This window comes from Varroa jacobsoni, unplaced genomic scaffold (genome assembly GCF_002532875.2).
Source record: "Varroa jacobsoni isolate VJ856 unplaced genomic scaffold, vjacob_1.0 scaffold_694, whole genome shotgun sequence".
NCBI lineage: Eukaryota > Metazoa > Arthropoda > Arachnida > Mesostigmata > Varroidae > Varroa > Varroa jacobsoni.
The window spans coordinates 335130-356262 of record NW_019213596.1 but is presented as its reverse complement, the minus strand read 5'-3'; the positions used below and the strand labels follow the sequence as shown (position 1 = coordinate 356262).

General features: G+C 39.8%; 1 protein-coding gene and 1 long non-coding RNA gene across 7 annotated transcripts in view; one reads left to right on the top strand and one right to left on the bottom strand.

Moving 5' to 3' along the window:
- Positions 1-19069, bottom strand: part of LOC111262694 (calcitonin gene-related peptide type 1 receptor) — a 22415-nt gene extending 3346 nt beyond the window's left edge. Inside the window, exons 1-8 of one of the 6 annotated variants that reach the window (XM_022837133.2) lie at positions 18978-19069; positions 4407-4534; positions 3226-3619; positions 2048-2199; positions 1845-1955; positions 1484-1578; positions 777-939; positions 225-375 (exon numbers count right to left, since the gene is read on the bottom strand). In XM_022837133.2, coding sequence (XP_022692868.1) covers positions 225-375; positions 777-939; positions 1484-1578; positions 1845-1955; positions 2048-2199; positions 3226-3619; positions 4407-4457 — 1117 coding nt within the window. In that variant the 5' untranslated portion in view covers positions 4458-4534; positions 18978-19069. Of the gene's footprint in view, positions 1-224; positions 376-776; positions 940-1483; positions 1579-1844; positions 1956-2047; positions 2200-3225; positions 3620-4406; positions 4535-6481; positions 7245-17418; positions 17973-18037; positions 18922-18977 lie in introns of those variants that run through there. The other 5 variants (XM_022837132.2, XM_022837136.2, XM_022837131.2 and 2 more) reach the window with 5 other exon arrangements.
- A 438-nt stretch (positions 19070-19507) lies between these two features.
- On the top strand, positions 19508-21002 carry LOC111262700 (uncharacterized). The gene is made up of 2 exons (XR_002681798.2): positions 19508-19706; positions 20477-21002. It is a non-coding gene; the product is annotated as an uncharacterized LOC111262700 (long non-coding RNA).
- The last annotated feature ends 131 nt before the right edge of the window (positions 21003-21133 follow it).

The window sequence follows — 21133 nt, the reverse complement described above, 5'->3', positions numbered from 1 at the left end:
CAAATAACCGGCTATTCTGACAACGGTAATCTTAATTCACTGCCACGTAAACCGTCATAGAATATTGTTATTACTATTCTATGCCCAATGATTTACCACTTGGGCAGGAAGACGGGATGAATCGATACTTTGATCAGCGTTTTTCATCGACAAATTTCTATTGAAAGTCGTATTAGAGTTAGGGAATGATGAAGACACACAATTACGTTGAAGGTAAAACTGACCCCATCCAAAGGCGTAGTACGATGTTAACGATCGATAATCGATGAAGGCCTGTGACACTAGCGTATGCAGGTAGATCCCCTCGCAAAGCATCCACGCGAACTGCGATGCCCAGAAATATTTTTGCAGAACCTGAAGCGCTTTGCACCACCACTGCACACCACGATGAAAGCGAAGAATCTATCTGTTAAAACTACCGTATGACTTTCGGGCTCCATGATAAACTGCATATGGTACGCGATAGTAAAATGGCTCTGAGGTGAATCGTCGTACGGATCCGGTGGCCGACCGGTTATTCAAAGTTGATATTTAAATCGGGCCTCTGATTTTTGAAGTTTTTTCGAATCGTCTTGTCCTCGATCAGGCCGAAAAATCCCATTTACCACAACGAAAGAAGTGATAACTTTACAATCTAGCAACATATTTTACGGCCTGTTAATCAAAAGTATGCGAAAAGAATGAGAAGATCGTTCTCACGCACGTGAAGGGTTATCACTGCTCATAACAATGTAATTATATAATGTGGGCTTGATATCTTGAATTCATCTACCGACCGTATTTTGGGCTATTCGACTTAAGACAGCCGTGCTGACTGAAGCCTGTCGGCTAACGCTAGGTAAGGTGAGGACGCTGTGCTCAATTAACTGGAACAACGACGATAGCATCACTGATAAAACAAGTTGTTTATGCATCGAGATTCGTTGACAACGCAATGCCCTGAAAGAAATACGAGAGAAAAGAACTAAGAACGAGCGCAACCCCAGTATCATATAGAAGTCGTATTTAGCTTACAAAAATAATTTGTGCTATGAGAATTATATATACATACGAAAATATTTAATTAATCATTTTCAGCGCTTCTTCTGGTCCGTATTATGACTAGAATGTAAAACTGGAACTCCGGTCTGTTTGAAAAAAACCTGTTTGAAAGCTATGTCAAAAAAACGGAGAACAAGGAAAACGCAATATGCGTACGAGGTGTTACAATTAACAAAAACTGAGTAAAAAATGTTCATTGATTTTCTTTTATATCCAATGACGACGCAGTAAACATTGCGTCTTCACGGTCCTTAAAGGCCAAGACTAATCGAACCTAAGTGGGGTGATCGACTTATTTAAGCTCAATGTATATTAAAGAACATTTTTCTGCTTTCAAGTTAGCCATGAAGATCATATTAACAAAGTGTCAGTTTCTGAAATTATAAGTGCATTAGCAGTCAGGATGATATTCAGAATTGTTAATTAAATCGTTCCTATTTACCTAAAGGAGCTAAAGATGGTCACCGCAGGTAGACAGAACAGTACGCTGAAGGTGTATAACGTAATAGCGAAGTAGTATACCGAAGCGATTTCCTCCTGAAAATTTAATGAGCTCTATAGCTGTTAGTCTAATCGTACCTGGATCGTCGACCAGTGTTGATGTTAAATACGAAAGAACAGAAGTACATAATTTGAAATGTCGCTTTTCCTTAGTTTTACTTGAAGTGTATTATCGTTATGTTGCCCAGTTAACAGCGAGCTTAACTACAATTGGCGCCCACTTAACAGGTATCAGGATTTCAAGCCTGTGGGGCAAAAAGGGTACGTCTCATGGAATTAGCATAGACACGATTGCAACATACCTCCCGCTCTTTGAGAGTACAGCCGGAATAGTCTGTGTATTCATCGGTCTTATTAGGTTTGCGTCTCCATGTGCCGTCGAGTAAGCAAAGCCTTTGTGAAGTATGTACACACTGTAAGAAAACGTCAGCAACACTTAGGCTTGCAAAGGTCGCAGAAGGTTTGATACAGTTGATACTTCCCAAAAAATTAGATAAAGGCTTACCTTAGGTGGTTTCTCGTAGAGAAATTTAGGGCACTCGTTGTCCACAATCGATCCAGGGGTGGCATCGTCGAAGCATGTGAGAGCATCCCAGGTTGCCCTACAGTGGCCAGTGTCGGGAGGGTATGTGTAATGGTGTATACGTTGGCAGCACTCTGAAGCGGTATCATGACATATACAATGAAGGGTATTTTAGTTGAGCCATTTAGATATGTGTAAAATGACGGCCAATATGTGTCATGTTTTACCCTTTTACGAAACAAAGCCGGCTATGTTTCTAATCTGTTTTAAATTAAACAATAGATGCATGAAATAACGAGACAGAGATGAACAGAAATTAACGTTCTGTTATGCTATGAATATGCAAAATCAATTCATTTTTTTTTATAATTTCCCTAAACGAGAACTTACCTGTACCTGTGTCTTATTGTTTTGGATTGTCTATGGCCTTTGAAATGTTCTATAGTTTTTTGACTTTATTAAAGATTCAATAATAACATATTTAGCACAAGTACTATATGATCTGTGTTTGTTTTGCTCTATATAACTCTGAAAATAGCTCAAATTTCAAAAAATTTAATCCAACGAACCACGCAAGGTTCAACTTAAAACTGGTCTCAACTAAAGTTCAGTAGGATGCAACAATGTTCTACTCAACTTTTGTACGCTGATATCACTGAATGAAGCTCTTTTTAATGAGAACTTCGGGAAATTTAACGGCGGACCCTTAAATGACTTTAATTAGTTACACATCATCTGTGTTAGCAGTTAGCAGCCTGCGTGATCGAAAAGTTTTCAACGACGCTATGTTAAGAGACATATATTAATAAGTGATGCCACGCTCTTCTGCTCTCATTGGGATATACCGAAGGCTCTCGACAACGAAAATTGCATAGATCCTTGCTATCGATCATTACTTAGAAAATACATTGGCGCAGCGCAATCTCGGGCCCTGGTTGTTTCATTTACAAAGGGAACAAACACATTTAGCCCCGAAACGCTACTCGTACATAACAGCCGAGAGCCGTTTTCAAAGCACTTGGGGAGATGCGGATGCACCTGCTAGAAGCCTTATCTAAATCTAACAACGATTTTTCACATAGTTAGACGACGAGAATTATGACAGATTTAGGACAAACCCTGTTTGCCTTAGGCTCTATAGAAGAACGACAACCACTCACCAACTGCAGCCTTTACACAAGTAAGCCATCGAAACTCTGCCCCGGGGACTCCCTCCAGCGCTTTTGCGAGTCCGCCTTTGCGATGTACAGTATCAGGTAGATGGCAGTCGCCTTCGCTAAAAGAACGTGCATTGCCGTTGAAACATATGAAAGGTAACGCAAGGCAGGGTTTTCTGTTTAGGTAATTTGCTCCTGTGTAATAAAAGCATTCCGCTGCCGTGTGAAGGTGAAACTGCTCAGGATCCCTGTAGAAGTAATGGTTTCGTACGGAACACTCCCTTCGTCCAAGGATTGGGGCCATATCGTCAACATCCCAATCTTCTAAAGACGGACTATTTGAAGCGTTCAATTTCCATGGGGGCTGGAATGGGCAGGTACGCTGGCTAGCAATTGCCTGATGACCACCATTAAAGTCAAACACGGACTTCATTTAGATATCAAATGAAAAATCAATTCGCAGAGATATACGAACTAATATAAGATTACATGAATTTATTAGGTCAAACACATATTTCTATTACGTTCAATCTCTATAAAGTTTTCGAATCTGCCTATACGACAGTGATTCTCAGATGTAATGCAATGATTTCTATTCTGTAAAAAAAAAATAGCCAAAGAAAGCTTTTCTGTCAAAATATAAACGCTATGCAGACGCTGAAGGACACTATCCATAAGTATGTACATCTTGTTTGTTCTACCATCGTAACTTAGTATGGGTCAGTTGCCTGAAGCATATGTAGGGAAGTAGAATGTCAGAAAATGTAACTTCATTTTTTTTTAGATTATACTAAATGAATTGAATATGCTATACCTAAAATACATCATAATAATAATAATAGTCCATTTGAGATCTTTTTTCGGTACATTACTTCTACATAGAATTTGTCAAACCAGAAGAATTTATGTACGCATCCGTTTTGAAAGCACGTAAGAAGAAGAAGTCTAGTACACGTACGGAACGTACGGATGTTTGCTGTACTCTATATGATGGGTAGAAACAATCACATCTGTGAAGACCTACAGGAAACTTATCTTAAACGCTTCACGGCACCGCGGGTCATTTAAAAAAAACAACTAATAAAAACGAAAGATAGAGATAAAGCAAATCTACTAATATAATTACTCGTAATTAGCTTCATGAACAGGAATAATAACATACATGAAATTTTTTCTTTTCTCACCTTTAGTGAGCCAGCGACGAACACGCACAACAGGACATGGCTAGGCGTCATTTTCGAATTGACTTTTCATTCCTGTCCCTGGACCGACGTTCGATCACTGTCGAGGAAACCCTTATATGGTAATGAGCCTAAAATATTTATCAGAACATTACATATTCAGTATAGACACATGTAGTATTCGTCATTTCTATTCTATTCGACACGCTATTACGCATTGTATGACATGAAAATGGCGACATCCTCAAATCAATAATAACAGCGTATGACTCGAACAGTGTACTAATGATCAACAGATACAGTTCTGACCATGATTATTTGTGGCCGCTTTGACCTACTATGGCAACAAGAACAGCGAGTCCATTAGGGTTTACCTTACGACCTTAATTTCACATACACTTTCATAGCCTTGGTTAATCTTGTTCTAGCCCAAAATCAAGTTTGCGCGTCACTTCATCCACCAGATGGCCATAAGCATGCACACAACGTAGTTATATAGGTGCCCATTATCTCTGTACGTAGCTATTGCTCCAGCTAGCCGTTCAAGCAACCTAATGAATAGCTTTGCAAGAACCCCCATCATGTCCTACCTAACCTTACATAGACGCTATCAATTTCTGAACGATGCACGTTTTGTAGCCTGAAAGGAGTAAGCGACTCGATGCATTGTCTGTTTCTCAGAAGCTGTGACGCATTTATGGCGCACTTCCGGGTGATGCCTGCTCCTTCCAACAGGGTTTGCGTGACAATTAAACGTTAAATCAGTACGGAAACTATGTTTGCTTAATTTAGTACTAATAAAGACGCTGTTCTCCATTTGGTTTCGCGCGATGGCTTTTGTCTGGCCAGTAGCCAATGGCATCAGCGGTGATCTAGCTACAGTATAAAAGTAATCACTATAAAATCGAGTGATCCGTTTATAATCGATTATTTCCACCTGGGACGTAGCGCTACAATTTGACAGTGGTCACTTAGCAATCGGTCGAAATTATTAGACCGCCGTTCTTCATGCACCCTGGGTTAAAGCTAGACCGTCTGTAAAAACAGTGCGTAAATAGTTACGCTTTCCTCCGCAATATCTATGGCTATAGCAGCGCTACACAGATACGAATCCAATAGTACATATAGGACACGCCAGCATCAGCGAAACTTGACGATGGCTTTTATTGTTGTCGACGATTATTCTCCCTCCGAGTTTGGCGTCGCTAGTGGTCGGACGAAGTATTGAGGAATCGCGGAACAAAAGTCAGTAATGAAGACATTCCTATATTAATTTTAAAGTCACACAAGCAAAACGCTTAGCAGTTCGTTTCGACGGGTAAGCTCTCCCTCAAACCTTCATATCTATGAATGTGAACAGTAGAATTAGAGCAGCCGCCTTTGTTTCACTAAGTTATAATACTAACAATAGAGTCAGTTCACGTGACCTAAACCCCTTTACCCAGTCGACGTGACAGTGAAGTTCCAGCCTATTCATGACAAAAATTAGGGTAGATTCACTCTTTCTGTATGAACTTATTCCTTTGATGACATTTCCTCAAATGCTATTGACTATATGCTTACAACTAGAAAGCACATTGAGTAAATGTTATATCTAAGAACTTTGAAAAAAGGATCTGCCCCTTCAGAGTATTCACATAACGCACGTTCGGGCATTGTAAACTATTTGATCACTTATCTTTTAGAGGATAATGATAGATAACTGATTCTTCTAAATTAACTTGCTCGTCAAATGTATTTACTAACAGTATTGTGGCAGATATAAACATAGCTTAATTCATCTTTTTAGCGTGATTTGAATTTTTGTTAGCGGCCTCCGTTGCTTTTTGTGTGTGTGCTGAAGTGTGGCTGAAGCGGTTAATTGAGCTAGATACTGATACTTATTATTTGGCCTAACTTACCTAATTTAATTTGTAAGGTTTCATCTAAGCCGCCAATCGAGTACAAAAATTGTGTTCGAACCACCGTGCGTAGGTTCTTCAAATAGGATCAATTAAGCAGCTACGCAAGTAACCTCACAATAGAAATTTGTAGCTGCATTTAATTTAGATAATTAGTTTATATATATAGTAACTTACTTTGAGACGCTATATTAAAGAAGTTCTTCATTGATAGGATGAGTATCTGGCTATCACGATGTGCATCTAGCAACTATCGGATCCTCTACATCTGATGCCACGTGTTTCCCTCAGGAACCTCTTACTCCCAACGCTCTGTCCTCTCCCGAATTAATCGGAATGCTAAAGATATTCATAAATGATGAATGGTCCGCGGTTCCTTTTTATAGCTAATTTTTTTCCCAATGGTTTGCCAATAAATGCAGAGTGGTATCTTGTAGGAGACGTAGTCGCGGAAGAAATTCATATAAGCGTATCCTTCATATTTTACTACAACACAAGGCTGTCTATACGCAGATTTCTCATTGCAGTCTCTGTGTTTCGTCTCCTTTTCTAAACCTACATAAACAGACAGTTTTTAACGTATTACAGATAATGCTTGCCTTGCAAGCAAGAGACACGACGTCTAAACCACGTAGGATTATCGCTTCTCTTATTTCATCCTTACACCTGCAACGAAAATGATTTTTCTTTGACTTGCTAGCTTCTATAGATATTAACATTTTGCAGTGCGAACGTCACGGATAAACCATACGTGTCTTGTGTGAAAAAGCATCCATGCTATAAACGGTATGACGGCTGGAAGTCTCCTCAGAAATTGGTGCATTTTATAATAAAAATTGTGTACGACAACACAAAAGCATGCATAGGCGAACCATGTCAACAAATCAATGATGGCAAGAAACCCTGAACCAGTTATGTGAACAAATACAGAACGACTATAAGCGTACTTTCCTTTCTGACTGTAAGGTAAGCCTAACTCTTCTAATTAGTTATAGGCCTGATTCTTCCGATTAACTGTCGACCTACTTTTTTAAAATAAGCTATACAAAGTTGGGAACCTTCCATAGAATGGACAGATTATGCCATAAAATCTTCCTCTATTTGTGGGGTTGCGTCTAAAGGTTGACGGTTCTACAAGTTTCTGTGGACCACATGTCAACAAAAATTCTGCTATCTTACACAGCCAGCTGTTCGTGAGGGTTCAATCTGCTGAAAGCTACTCCATGCAGTGGCAGTCGTAAATCGGCTTGTTTGACCTCCAGTCACTTCGCTTCTAATGGATATAAACAGCCAAAGAGTTACCACCCATACGAAGAGGATCCTGTCAGCGGCGTATTGCGGTGCACTTGTGGCGTAACGCGTTCACACAAGTTCCCGATCCGTGCAGACTCCATCAACTCTGATTGTCGACGATATTCTATCGTACTGATATAGATGATATTGGTGATAGTTCGACATTGCGTCTTTTCAGACATAGCCAGCTAATGTCGTTTGGTCAGCATATGATGTGTTTTATTATAGAAGATTAGGCATCATTATAGTTGTTCACGAAGATAATATTTTTATTGCCCGTCTTTTTTCGTCCGCATTTAATTGATGCTAGGTATTCAATATTTTCAAGAGACAGCCAATTATTAGAGCATAAAGCAAAACCGCAACACGCGGTATCTCAAACTTCCAAGCTAAGCGTAAAGTCATCGATTCGTACAAATGAAACTATGTCTCCATATCATATATTTTATATTCGGTATGAAGTTTCTCATTTTTACAATGCAAGCCAGACACCCATCGGGGAGGGCCAATATGACGAGGGTCAAGAAGAAGCCGTACCTATGGCAAAAAAATAGATATGATGAGAACAGGTACACAAAGTTCATCAATAATGAAGAATATATCCACAATAAAAACCCAATCTGTGATCTGTGACAGATATGTTCGTAAGAAATTGTTTATTCAATAGCTGGCTTTTGTTAATATTGTTCGTCGATGGCCGCAAGAGCCATTCGCGAAATTCATCTACAGGAACCAGACGCCTGGCTGGCTGGCTACCGCTTGTAGCAACCGATTTGTAAACATTTTTCCTTCAAAAATTATCAACGTACGTACGAGGAGATTCTATTACAATATAAACGTTGCAGAAAGGTCAATTATTAGTGACGATGTGTACGCAATTTTCACAGAAAGGAACAACGCCTATCGAAATGGTGTTGGTGTCGCAAAATGGACCCCGCGCACTTTTACGTACCACACAGATAAATTCGTAACTCGACCGCTCACTGGCTCGCTCTCGTATCAAGATAAACACGAATACGGCTATCTTTTGAACGCTTTCCCATCATGGCCGGTTCCTTGCGCTGATGAAACTTTGATGTCATCAGCTTATCGGCCCCTGGTTGACTTTTAGCTGACCGTGGCTGCCGCCAAGCGCTAATTTAGCGAGGCACGAGGAGAAAGACATTTTGACGCTCCGTAGAACAATTTTACAGATTAATTGAATCCACGCAAAAATGTGACACTTGCTATAACTGGCTGTTGTCTCTTTTACAAGGACACTCATAATCCTTCACAATAACAGCTTGAATACAAGTGCTCTAAACAAATCCTCTTCAGTTACAAACTTTATTACTAAAATACAGCATAAATGAAAGGGGCTCCCGTGGCTTCGCTCACGGCAGCTATTTGCTTCGTTCGGGTTTTTGCGGCTCTTTCGCATACATGCAGCTCTATCTTTGAAATGGCGGAACAGGTATTTTTCTCAAGTTTCCTTATCCATTATATCCTTCGAATGACTGTCCTAGCACGCCTTACTTTTTAGGTACACCCATGAAAAGAAGGAAGGGTTATGCCACCCCGGGAGCAGTCGCTCACCGAAGCAATAATTGAATGAAGTAATTACACCGTTAGTTATTTGAGGGTGTGGATCGTGCCGCTGAAAAATACGTATCTCGCAAACCTTCTTCGAAAACTCTGCGTACGGTAGCGAAAGGAGTTCGTAGCACTGTTTAAGACAAAATCTAGTGCTTCCGGTCCACATTGCTGATATTATACTTAAGTGAGATCCTAAATGTATAAATCTAACTGCAACGTTTACTAATATTTAATACTGCATTGTGTCGATCCTACGCTGACTACATTCTGTAGTTGTTCGAGAAACCCAACTGATTCGTGAATTCGTGGCACGCATTTGTCAAAGAACGTCGATATTATGAATAACCCCAAGGGTAATGATTTTACGTGAAAGCGAAGCGTTTTTTGTACTGCTTCTACGGCTCGAACGGACGCTGTTGCTACGAGATAATTAGAGACGATTTATTGCAATGCTACTCGTTCGATGGCAACACTTGAATTCACTGTGAACTATAAATATACACGGGCCGTCTACTTGACGCTTGACGAAGCTGCGAAGTACTCACCTTCGACAATGGGCAAATACGTTTCTCTACGCAGAGAGTCGCACGTTGGAAAACAATGCAGTGGCTACTTCGCTTGATCTATTATATGAATACATACATCTACATAGAGGAGTCATGTTGTTTTGGCCGATCGGCAAACGCAGTACGAATGACAGGACACAACCATCGCTCAAATGATTTAGCCTGTTAATATGAAAAATTTAAGCATCGCAAATACGGACAACGATAGCATAACAGAACTTGAAAAATCCCCCAAAATTTTTCGATGTTGGTATTCGTTAGACATACCTTAGAAAGTACGGGTGTGGCATGCGCTTCTCGCTGGCTTAAATTTACAACAAAGTACACTGGGTGGTGTACTTTGTTTAATAGGAGCCAAAAGATCTACAATAGTGTATTGCAGCTGAATCAATATACCTGTAACGATCTTTCTAAATAACTTTAGTTGTTAATTATATTTTATTATTAGCGCAAAAAACATTCATTCTATTTTTGATATCTAGAAATTTGTCCTATGCTAGAAACTATAGGTATCTTATATTGTGTGTTTTTTTTTTCTTTTTTTTTCTTGAACGTTGGGTTATTGTAATTGATTGACCATTTACGGTAATTGAAGTGTTTAAACAAAACGTCAATTTAAGTTGCGACTTTGAAAATGCGCTCTAGTATAACTGCCAAGATAATTTACCGCCTAATTGTCCCTTAATCAATAATGCTGGAAACGATTAGACTGACCAGCAGGGGAAATGCATTTAACATTGAATGGGCAACAACTTTATTTCGCAATACAAAATACCTCAATAGCATGCTGTTCGAGGTTCATTTCCTCCCCCGTTCCTGTTTCATCATAGTGAAATATTGCTATTAACCTGCACGCCGTGCATAAAAGCTAATTCGCGCGTATTTATTTTAGTAAGTGTGTTTATCGCCCTGGCGTAGTTTTTTAACACTTGCTGTAATCTGTTTGTAAGTAGGGAGTCTGTTTTTTCGGGCCAGTTTCTTTGGCCGACGAGAGAAATCGCTTGAGGCACAGTGGACTTCCAGCGCGCCCTTTAGTCTTAGCTTGTTTCCTCTTTATCGTCGAATGACTGACTACGATCAGAAAGACCTAGCTACTTTACCTTTTATAATTGTGTTTCGGTTTTTTTAGGTTTTTTGTCGCCAGATGATATCAATGACGACGTTAGTGACAACGAAACTGGTCAAATCTTGCGTCAATCTAAGCTTTATCTCGTTGTCACATAATGTTTGGCGCTCCAACAGGTCCCATGGAGAGAATTACTCCTAGCCATTATGGATGTCCGAAATGACGCGATACTGCAACCTCTACTAGTGCAAAAACTTCAAGCGATGTTCATCTCAATGGTAGTCCAGTTGCCCGTACGATAATTGTCAAGGGAAAATGTTACGGAACAATAGATGCGGCGGTTACGCAATTAGGCCTTGCATACGTTCGTCATATCGTACTGTGATACCGAAGTAGTTTGCCTTTTTGAATCGTTAACAAATTGTCGTAAGAATCATTTGTCTCCGCTTGGATTATAGAGCGCACTCGGCCCAAACATACAGCGTCCTATCCTCATAAACATTATCGTTCATAGAAACTTGACAATTTTCTTCGCGTACAAATTTTAACAGACAGTTGTTGACGAATGCTAGAAATTGTTCGTTGTGTGACAGCGTTTGCTCACTCTTGTTTGCAGCAGTATCCTGCAGTTTCTACACATGACCTGGCAGGCCATATGGCCAACCTGAACTTAAACCGAAAGTTTCATATTGACATACATTCGTAAAAACTGGCAATAACAAGAAGATCTTGAAGTAAAGCAGACGCACTATTGTTCTGATTTGTTGTCACGTTGACAGACACGTGACAGACATGACAGATAGTCATCAGCTGATCAATGCATGTTACCGGGTGTTCGGTTCTAGAGGAGGTGGCGCTTGTCAAGAAGACATGACAAGCCTATAACAAAATATATATGGTATCTATACACGTATATGTATGCGTACGACACGAATACATGTGAGCACATATTAATGCATTTGAATGGCCTTCGGATATGTCACGATACGTTAACAAGCTAATCATTTCATTAAACCGTCTGATTATGGGGCTGGTACCGGTAATCTGCCATCGACATATATGTATAACATAATATTACGGTACGAGTCTGATCAGGTGACGAGACTATTACTGCTGATAGAACATTCTTAAGTCTATGCAAGGTATGACGCGGCCTTGTTGTTTGTCAGGATCGCTTAGTAGGTCATAACGGATTAATTTGAAAATTATGGGCTTTTGGAAAAACTTGGCATAATCCGTGTGAGACACTCTACTGTCATTGTTTAAAAGAATATGCTATACACAAATGTTTTTGGCACTTCACATAGCTGCAATGACTAGCAGACCCTCCGAGCATCGAAAGTCATTTTAGTTGAGCATGACATTGTAAGTAAGAGGCACAAATATCGCACTATGTTATAGCTCAGTAGCGTGTATAGTTCTGCCTACCAAATAAAACGATTTAGCTAATTAGGAATCTTGTTATGCGTATGGCTCTGGTGGCCTACTTTTGTGTTCTGAAGGTTGCAGACCGTTTCACTGTTGCAAACTTTAATACCACCGGTGCCTTTAGTTTTTCAAAGCTCCTGTTCTTTACTGCACCTGAACAGTGTTGGCGAGTAACTATAACACGATATCGTGTTAGAGTCCAACTCGCAATATTTTTGACCCTTTTGGTCGTTTTAATTTCACCCGGGAGAAATCTAGGGTTATCTCGGCTAAACTCCCGGATCACAGAACTTTTTTGACTATTTTGTCAATACGCCTCTTTGCGTCTTTCGACCAGACCTAGGTTAGACGGTTACGAGTGAAGTAAGCTCCCGCAAATAGCGCGAATAATTCCGACAAACGTCGTTGGGCCTTTTTTTCTCCAACTCACTACAGATATACATATAAGTGTGAAAAATCTAAGCCTGTGCTGTCTAAAGGTATTATAAACACGATTCTGCTTGTAAACGGGTGACTTATCCAATCATAATATCATGGTCCCACCTCGGCTATCCATACCGATGATTAGCTGAGAGCTTGTCAAGCACACAAAAACTATGGGTAGCAAATAACCTTTACTTTTGTTTCTAACTAGTGCTTTCGGTTGTCCTGTGTTCATTTTTATCAACCGTTGCCGCAAAAAAGCCGAGAGTACAAATATCAACAAAGATATGTTGAAAAATATAGCCAATATTTCTATTAATTCCGCGATATATGTACAGCAAAATATATTGTCCTTTATGCAGTCTCAAACAGCTGCTTGAATAATCAATATTTCTCCATTCTCAATCCGTAACTACTATTAGGTATGCAATCTTAACTCAGATTGAAAAGCATGCTCACGTCTGATTCGGATCACTGCCGCTATATACGATTTGATTCAATTAAAAAAACCATTTATCAAAAGAAAAACAGACTTCGTCGTTGGCATAATCTGATTATTACTGATTTTTCAACAAAGACACGCGTGTAGGCACTTTCTCTACGAGCACAGACATCCAAGTTCATAATGTATATGCTATATGTCCGGCTATTACCGTTGCACCATACGTATCGCTCAAACTGATACACCTATATGGCGTCTTCTGGTGTGTCGAAAAGTGCGTGAAGCAAGAAAAACCGAGGCAAACACTCGGAGCAGCTCTAAGCACTCCTATTTTACTTTGTCACATATTTATAGGAGTCTAGTTTATGTTCGATATAATATCCTAGTAAAGTCTCTACAGCCGCTCTTGGGAATATCTTGGGAGAACATGTATGATGCTACCTCGAATCACTGGTTACTTACTACCTGTATGGCCAGTGCCGTACCATTGTGCTCCTTTTTATGTCAGTCATGTGAGGAGAGACAAATATTAAGTTAGACTCGATCGAGAACATCAGTCTATTTAAACGTTGCAAATGATAGCATTAATACCATTATTATTATTATAATCTATCTATATAGTCAATACTGTATCCAGTGTCTTAGAGTTTCCTGCCGTTGCATACGGTGTCCCTACGTCATTAGAGCCGAATGAAAATGCTGTAAACCATAAATGTATTTTTTTCTATGACAAAGTACTGGAAATCAAGTAAGGAAAAGCATTCGATACCTCTTATGTGATCCCTGCCTTGTAGCCTTTCGTAGCCCACAGTGACTTTTCCCGTCGACATGCGTTTTTATCTCGCTACCGCCTTCTCATTATTTTATAACTAAGCATATTTTACAAGGACTGCTTTCGAATAACGAGCTGTTTGTGTGGAAACTTGCGAATATGTGTTCAGGAAATGCTAAAATAGAATCAGACATACTTAGTATCTCAGCTACGTTAAGCGTTTCTCTAGTATGAAGGAAATATGTAGGACATTTACCTAGATAGTTGCCTCTAGCTTGTTTGATAGGGGCATCGAGTTTGTACATTGTAACGGTTAAGCTTGTGAAATAATCCTTTTTTCTCGGGGGGTATATATTCCTTAGAAAAAATACAATGCTCCATAACAAATGGGGGTACATATGCTACCTTATAACAAATCAGGATGACATCTTGTTCTTTAAGATGCGTGTTAAGATTTGATTGATAGCTTTTATCGTTTCTCAATGCCCTGGTGAGTTTTGTCTGAGTTCGGTGCGCCGATTAAGTGCTTTCGCGTTAAAATTTTAATGGCAATAAGCACGCTACTACATATAATAAGCAAATCGTGCTTAATACATTGCGTCAAGTATTTTGTTTCATGGAGAATTCACTTTTAAAAATCTGAGTAAATAATAGCATTAAAGCAAATTCTACAAGTCGCAAAGTTCTTTTTTAACAAGTGTGCTGCATGTTTGAGGGCGGGAGCTCTACCTGTGATATTTTAACAATATATGCTAATTCACATCAAAGAACGGAAGGAGAACAAAATCGTATTTTTTTCTCAGTAAAAAAATACGTCTAAACAAAATGCGTGATAGTCGGCTCAGGCGCAAACATTTAAAATATATACAAATACAACATAAGATCCACTCACTAAGTTTGCTGATTCAAAATGGCGATCCAAATTGTCTCGCGCTATCAACGTAGACCAGATGTGATAGAATTTTTAACGGACCATCACCGTACACGATATCCCCAGAATATTCAATATCCCCTTTGTCTTTCTCAACCGCAAATTGATTGTGATGCAAAGTGATAGTGGAAGACATTTCTTTACGAAAATAGTTAGTCACGATTGAAAAAAAACAACAACAAGCAGCACAGCAGGAATGATATTAACGTCTAGGTAGCGCGTCGACTTGTTGGCACAGTATAAAAATACAGTGCAACAGCGAATTAGGCGCGTCGCAGTAACTTGACATCATTGACGCAATGGCTGACACAGGTGTCAGTAGACTCAGAAGAAGGGGATTGGTATGTGCTAGTCCTATAGGCCAAGCCCTGTGGCCTCATAGAGTTCAAAGCCTACCCCGTAAACTAGGAAAAAGAGACTGCCCAGTCTGCTAAGGACATCTTAAACACGGAGGAGACACACGCTTCAGGATAAATTGATTTAACCTCTGCATAAGTAATGTCGTTTCATTTGGTGTCTATACAAATCTAATGTGTTTTTGTTAGAGCCACATTAACGATGCCAAATATCTAACCGTTAAGTTGTGTCAATTAATTCGGTTTCCATGTCTGCCTCAGTTTTACTTAAACGAGACTGGTTGACTTGTACCGCATATCATGCAAGCAAAAGGGGATCTTATATGATGATACCTCAAGAGTTCTCTTGCATACGTTTAATAACGGCGATATCAGACAATAGTCGAGTCATAAATATCGTATCGTCTTAGCCATATTGCACGCAAAGCTCGTCTTTTGATTTTTAAGGCGGTCGTTAGGTGCTTTCTTATATACTCAGGCGCCATCATAGATCAATGAATATGGTGGTAGTAAGAAAACCCAGCGGATCATCCCTAAGAGACTTGTATATAAGACCTTTGGTAAGAGTTAGCTGAGCGCACTATGTCTTCACATCGCCACGTCTCCTATCGTAAACATGGAAGTAGTTCTTTCCCTTTACCATTTTTATGATGACATTAAGCGAAAGCCTTTAAGCAAAGTTGACTCATGTCGTTCTTAATCGTGCGACTCTCTATTACCGAAGTATTCTTATTATTATTATTTGCTTCTTATACGTTAGCTAGAACCACTCAAAACACAATGACTAGCACATAAAAAGCTGTTATTAGACGATAAAGTATCTCAATACGGGAGTGATTGTAATGAAAACCTTACAACGACACCACTACGAACCCATTCGATATATCTACTTTTCTAGCATAGGTGCCACGTTTACCAAATTGCTGACTTCTGAGATCATCATTCGAGCCTGCAGAATAATTTATCTTTTCTCTAGCCTGATAACACGCTTATTATTATTCAAAAGGTGATTGAGAAAAGCCCAAAGTTTCATTGTGATCATCAATCTCCAAATATATTTTTCTAGCTAATCTGCATTGATGGAGTATCGACTGCACGAACTCGTCTGCGCAGGAGCCCTGATGCGACGCACGCGAAACTGTGAGCTCTAAAAATTAAGAATATACCTTAAGCACTCGCAGACGCAATTAGATCTAGCGACAACATTAATGGCGCTCGCCTTTTTTGCACTTGCGATGTTTTTGGACATTTGGGACGTCTCGCACACAAGTGACACACATGATTCGTTACTGCGTAAATAAATGCAAAATGACGGAATCGATAATCGGCTAAACGCTTTACGGTTTTATTCTTTCTCAATGTGAGAAAGCGTCGCTGCGTTATGATGCCAGGACGCTCTATGAATTTATGAAGATGTCAGTTAAGAACCCGTTTAGGACAGCTGAGGCTTCCATTGTCAGAGCTAACGCTGAACAAAAGTATGCAAAACTATGACGCAATCAATGTTGTAGAGAAGCGGTCAATTTGACAGCTGTCTCTTACTTGAAATGTCTCGCAAATGTTCATCTTCTGTTAAGTAATTTAGTATAAGTTGACATAGCATTCTTTAATGAAAGCTATAGAAATACTGTTTTTATTAATATACACATATAAAGGTTTTTTAAGGCAAGCGCCTCATTATGCCTGATTGATATCAGGCAGCAAGGACCCTAGTAGGTGATACAGGATGTCGGAAAACCCTGGAACGAATATACAGCGAAATCCTTCAAAATCTCTGGTAAATTTAAGTGAAACTATGCCCTCGACTATTATGTAGGTCCTGGACCAAGTCCCAACGCGCTCAGTTTTGCATTTTGCGCGGTATGCATACAACGAAATGTCCACAGGTAATGCATTTGACTTTACTACCACCGGTAGTTAATTTCTTCCTGCTGTCATAAGAGTGATTCTAATACGATTTTAAATTATCTTGTCATCAGGACGGCAGGTTCATGTTTTGCAATGGAGTCATAACCATTGTAATACTAATGATATATTCAAATTGTTCCTTATCATGTCTATTAAGAAAATATCAGAATAAGATGTCGGCCTTTAGAAAAAAATGGCTACTACAAAAAAAACAAAATGCCTGTTTATAGCAAACAGTGAACGTTGGAAATACGCACCTAGATGGGTCTCAATCCAATTGGTTTCATTCAATTAGTTTCATATAGGTTTTTTTGGCAAAATCCGTTTACGCAATAACACTTCTTTTTCGCTTACCCTCAATTAACCAAGCGGCAAGGTTGTTGCTGTTGCGTATTTTAATCCTTCTAGACTGGATTCTTCCTCTATTTCCAATGTCGCTCTCTACGCTGCTGCCGACAGTAAACGGTCGTCAATGTCGCGGACACCATCGGCAAAAGTAACAAGTATTTCTGCCACTTACAAACTACAAGACCACGGTAGCCAACAACATAGTCATAGTCGTAGCCAAGAACAAGATTATCCTTTTGGACTATGATCATTTAGCGAGATTATCTTAAGCGCTACAAGCCTAAGGTGTCTAAGTTGCCGCAGCTACCGTCGCCGTTGTCATTGCGACCCGCTACCCCAGGCTATTATTTTACTGCTTTGTTTACTTCCTTTAACATCTAACGTGCCCTACGAAAGGCCCCTGTACCCGCCCTACACGGCCCTTGGGTCTTCTTGCTCATTCAAATTCGGCAGCGACGTATGATTCAAATAGCTATAACTTGTGGCGGTCAGTGCGCACATACACCAAAAGACACATGCAGGCATATTGTTAATGTATTTTGCCTACTAGCATGCTTAGTAATGGTAGCGAGTCAGCTCTTATCCGTCTAATAACGAACACTTTTAAAACTGCATATACACTCACATGCACATATACATGCAGAGAGGAAACTTGTTGTCCTAGCTAAACCTGGTATACAAACTCCTCTAGGCTTTTCGTTAGATTTGACACCTCGAGGGCATATCGCGTAGTTGCAACGTGCATTGTCTAGTTGTCGTACAGATGTTGATAGATAACGGAAGATCGAGGCGCTGATTAAAGCCAACGCAGAGTTTTGTTCTGCTTATTTTCGACTTGTTCAAAATCACTTTTCCATGATGTCAAGAAGCCTTTTGACGTTCGCCCTTTTGTGGAACAGCGTTAACAACATCCCGCTAGATTGATTCGTGGTACGATGCTGCGCATTGACGACAAGATCTTTCAGCTTTCCTATCACCGCTGCGTTGGGGGGGAAATCGTCAAGACAATCAGAGCGACGAGAATGCTGACGAACGACAGATAGATGTACAGGAATAACAGGGACAGCTGAACGCACTTTCATTCCTCTTTTGATGGTTTAAAATATAAGGGACGCTCTGGATGGACATATATACAATTGTGTTAACATTCAAACTATAGAGCAGGCAAACGCGACACTGATTATCATCCCGAAAAGGGTTCAATGGGGTGACGCTTGCGGTTGGTGCAAGCAGTAGGCTGGCCTTTCCCTATTTTACTGTCGTGGCTGTCTCTTGCTATATTGTAATGGATGCGAACTCTACTACACGATCCAGATCGCAGTGATCCATGTAGGAGATGCTACTCAATGAAGCGCTTCGGTGAGTGACGCAATGTGCGATAACAAAAGTTGACATCTCAGCAAGCGAAAGGCTCTGCAACAGCAACACCGTTTTGAGATCACTATGGTGCGACTCAGCGTCGACTTTTCGCACCTCCTTTATTTCACCGTTTAATCTATATTATAAGCGACCATTAGGCAGGCCATATGCTGTCAATACACCTGTCGTATAGGTAATTTTTTTACCTTTTCTAAAAACATTTCACTGGCTATGGTGAAACTCTATGGCAGCGTGCGCCACATCTGTGTTGCCTTAGTAATTTAACTTCCAAAGACAACATTCTGTAGCTTCAGTTATCCGTATTGCTTATGTAGAGCGCGTGTTCTTTTCTTTGCGACTAGTTTTTCCTATCAAATTCAAGTTTGTCCTTGTCAAATTTAAACTTTCTTTAATGTCTCTTGGGCCCCAAAGCCAGTGGTCAGATTGGCTTCTATCAGTCGAAAGGCTGTTCTTCCGAGTAGTGACACATCTATGTCAAAAAGTATACCCTAAGCAGAGCGGTATAATGGGGCCTAGCTTCGCGCAGCACAGTCCGAGTTATTTACCACCACGTGCTTCAATACAGGCCGTGTAGGAACTTATTAGCAATTTCACCACTATCGTCCGCATCTCAATACCCTTACCCGTTGAGTTTCCTTCCATCGCTCCATGCCCTTTCTCTGGAGTCCGCCTCAGCAGCGGCTACGCAAGTCCGTTTTGTTTATTGCACAATCGTAAACGGATAGTACGCGGTAATGTATGTAAATCGACACCGCGAAAACCAAAGACGAGTCACGGAGCAACGGTCGGTGCCGTCGACCGTCCGAGACATTCAGCGAACGGCACCAATTACATCAACGCGATCGTGACGAGATCATAGTAGTCAACCGAAGAATAGTACAAGAAGAAGTCGTGAAATTGCGTGTGTTTAACATGTAAGTCGTAATCAGACTCATGTCTCTATGAAATAACCTTCTTTAATAAATATCATAAAAGAAAATCGAACTCGTACAATTGTTGAATTGGTATTTTACGGAGTCGTTTATTTCTGGTTGGTAAGCAGAGAAGTTTACGTCATGACTGACGTAAACTTCTCATGTACTTTTATAACAAGTGCGGTGATCGACGCAGCAAATGCCTTGCCGAGCTTTAAACTTATTAATTCAGGTTTCATAAATAAATACGTTTTTTTCATGTCTAGAAAACTCAGAGGACGATCGGCATCTACACAACCGTAGATCGTTTAGGCAATTTATGTATCCCTTACTTAACTGCAAGTGAATCAATTTGCTACTCTAATCGTTCACAAAAGTACGGCTAAATTCGTGGATTATACGATGGTGCCTTTATCAATCGTCTATCCGATTTGCTTGATGTAATGACTTTTCTAGCTGGAAATGTTAGATAAAAAAAAATACTTTTGAAGAGCCGATTCGTTTTAGCTGGATAAGCTGCAATGTATGTGTTCAAATGTGAAAAGTGAAACGCACAACTGGATGGTTTCGTACGTGAAAATTAAAGAGCCACTAAACATCACCTTTTTTGAAAGTATAGGTTACTGTATCTTGAGCAAACAAAAAGACTATGTATTAATTTTTATAAATTAGTCATTGGTTCTGCACTTCTAACAAATTAAGGATGAGAATTGTTATGGACTGCCAACATTATTTGGTATCGTTCTTACACCAAAATACGGTTTTTTCAGAATTAAAAGGAAAAATCATCTGCTGTAATTCGCCTCTCTCACGATGCTGTTTCGACTTGTCTAATCGTGTTTGGAAACTATTTCCTTGATAGCGCAGTGGTAACGTGCTTGTCGCTTAACTTAAGGCGTACGATCCGGTTATGGATACGCTTTGTCTCATGCTGGAAAGAGCCAGCAATTTGAAGCGATGTCTAGCTGCTCAACATCTAGACGTAGAGTTCGAACTTTTTATATTTGAGAATGCCGCCGTTGATCAACTTCTATTGATCATACCTTCTCATTTATTTATCAAAATCCCTCACAATATGTATGCTTTATCTACTATCCATTAAACGGATCTAATTTATTTAATCCTTTATTAACACGCTTGTTTTGATCAGGAATTTCTATTTCATAACATAGAAACCTTACTTCAACTATAGCAGCGGTAGCGGCATTCGCGTCATTTACTTTATCGACTAAAACAGTTACATGTTCTTCTATAAATAAAGAATTGACAGCCTGACCAATGGTTGAGTCACTTTAAGTGTTTATAGTAGTCATATCCAGGTAATAAAGGTGATCAAAAAAGAAAGTAGATATTCATACTTACTGCCCATAATGTTGCGTGAAGATTTTAGCAAATCACTGCTTTCAGCATATCTTAATTCAGCCAAA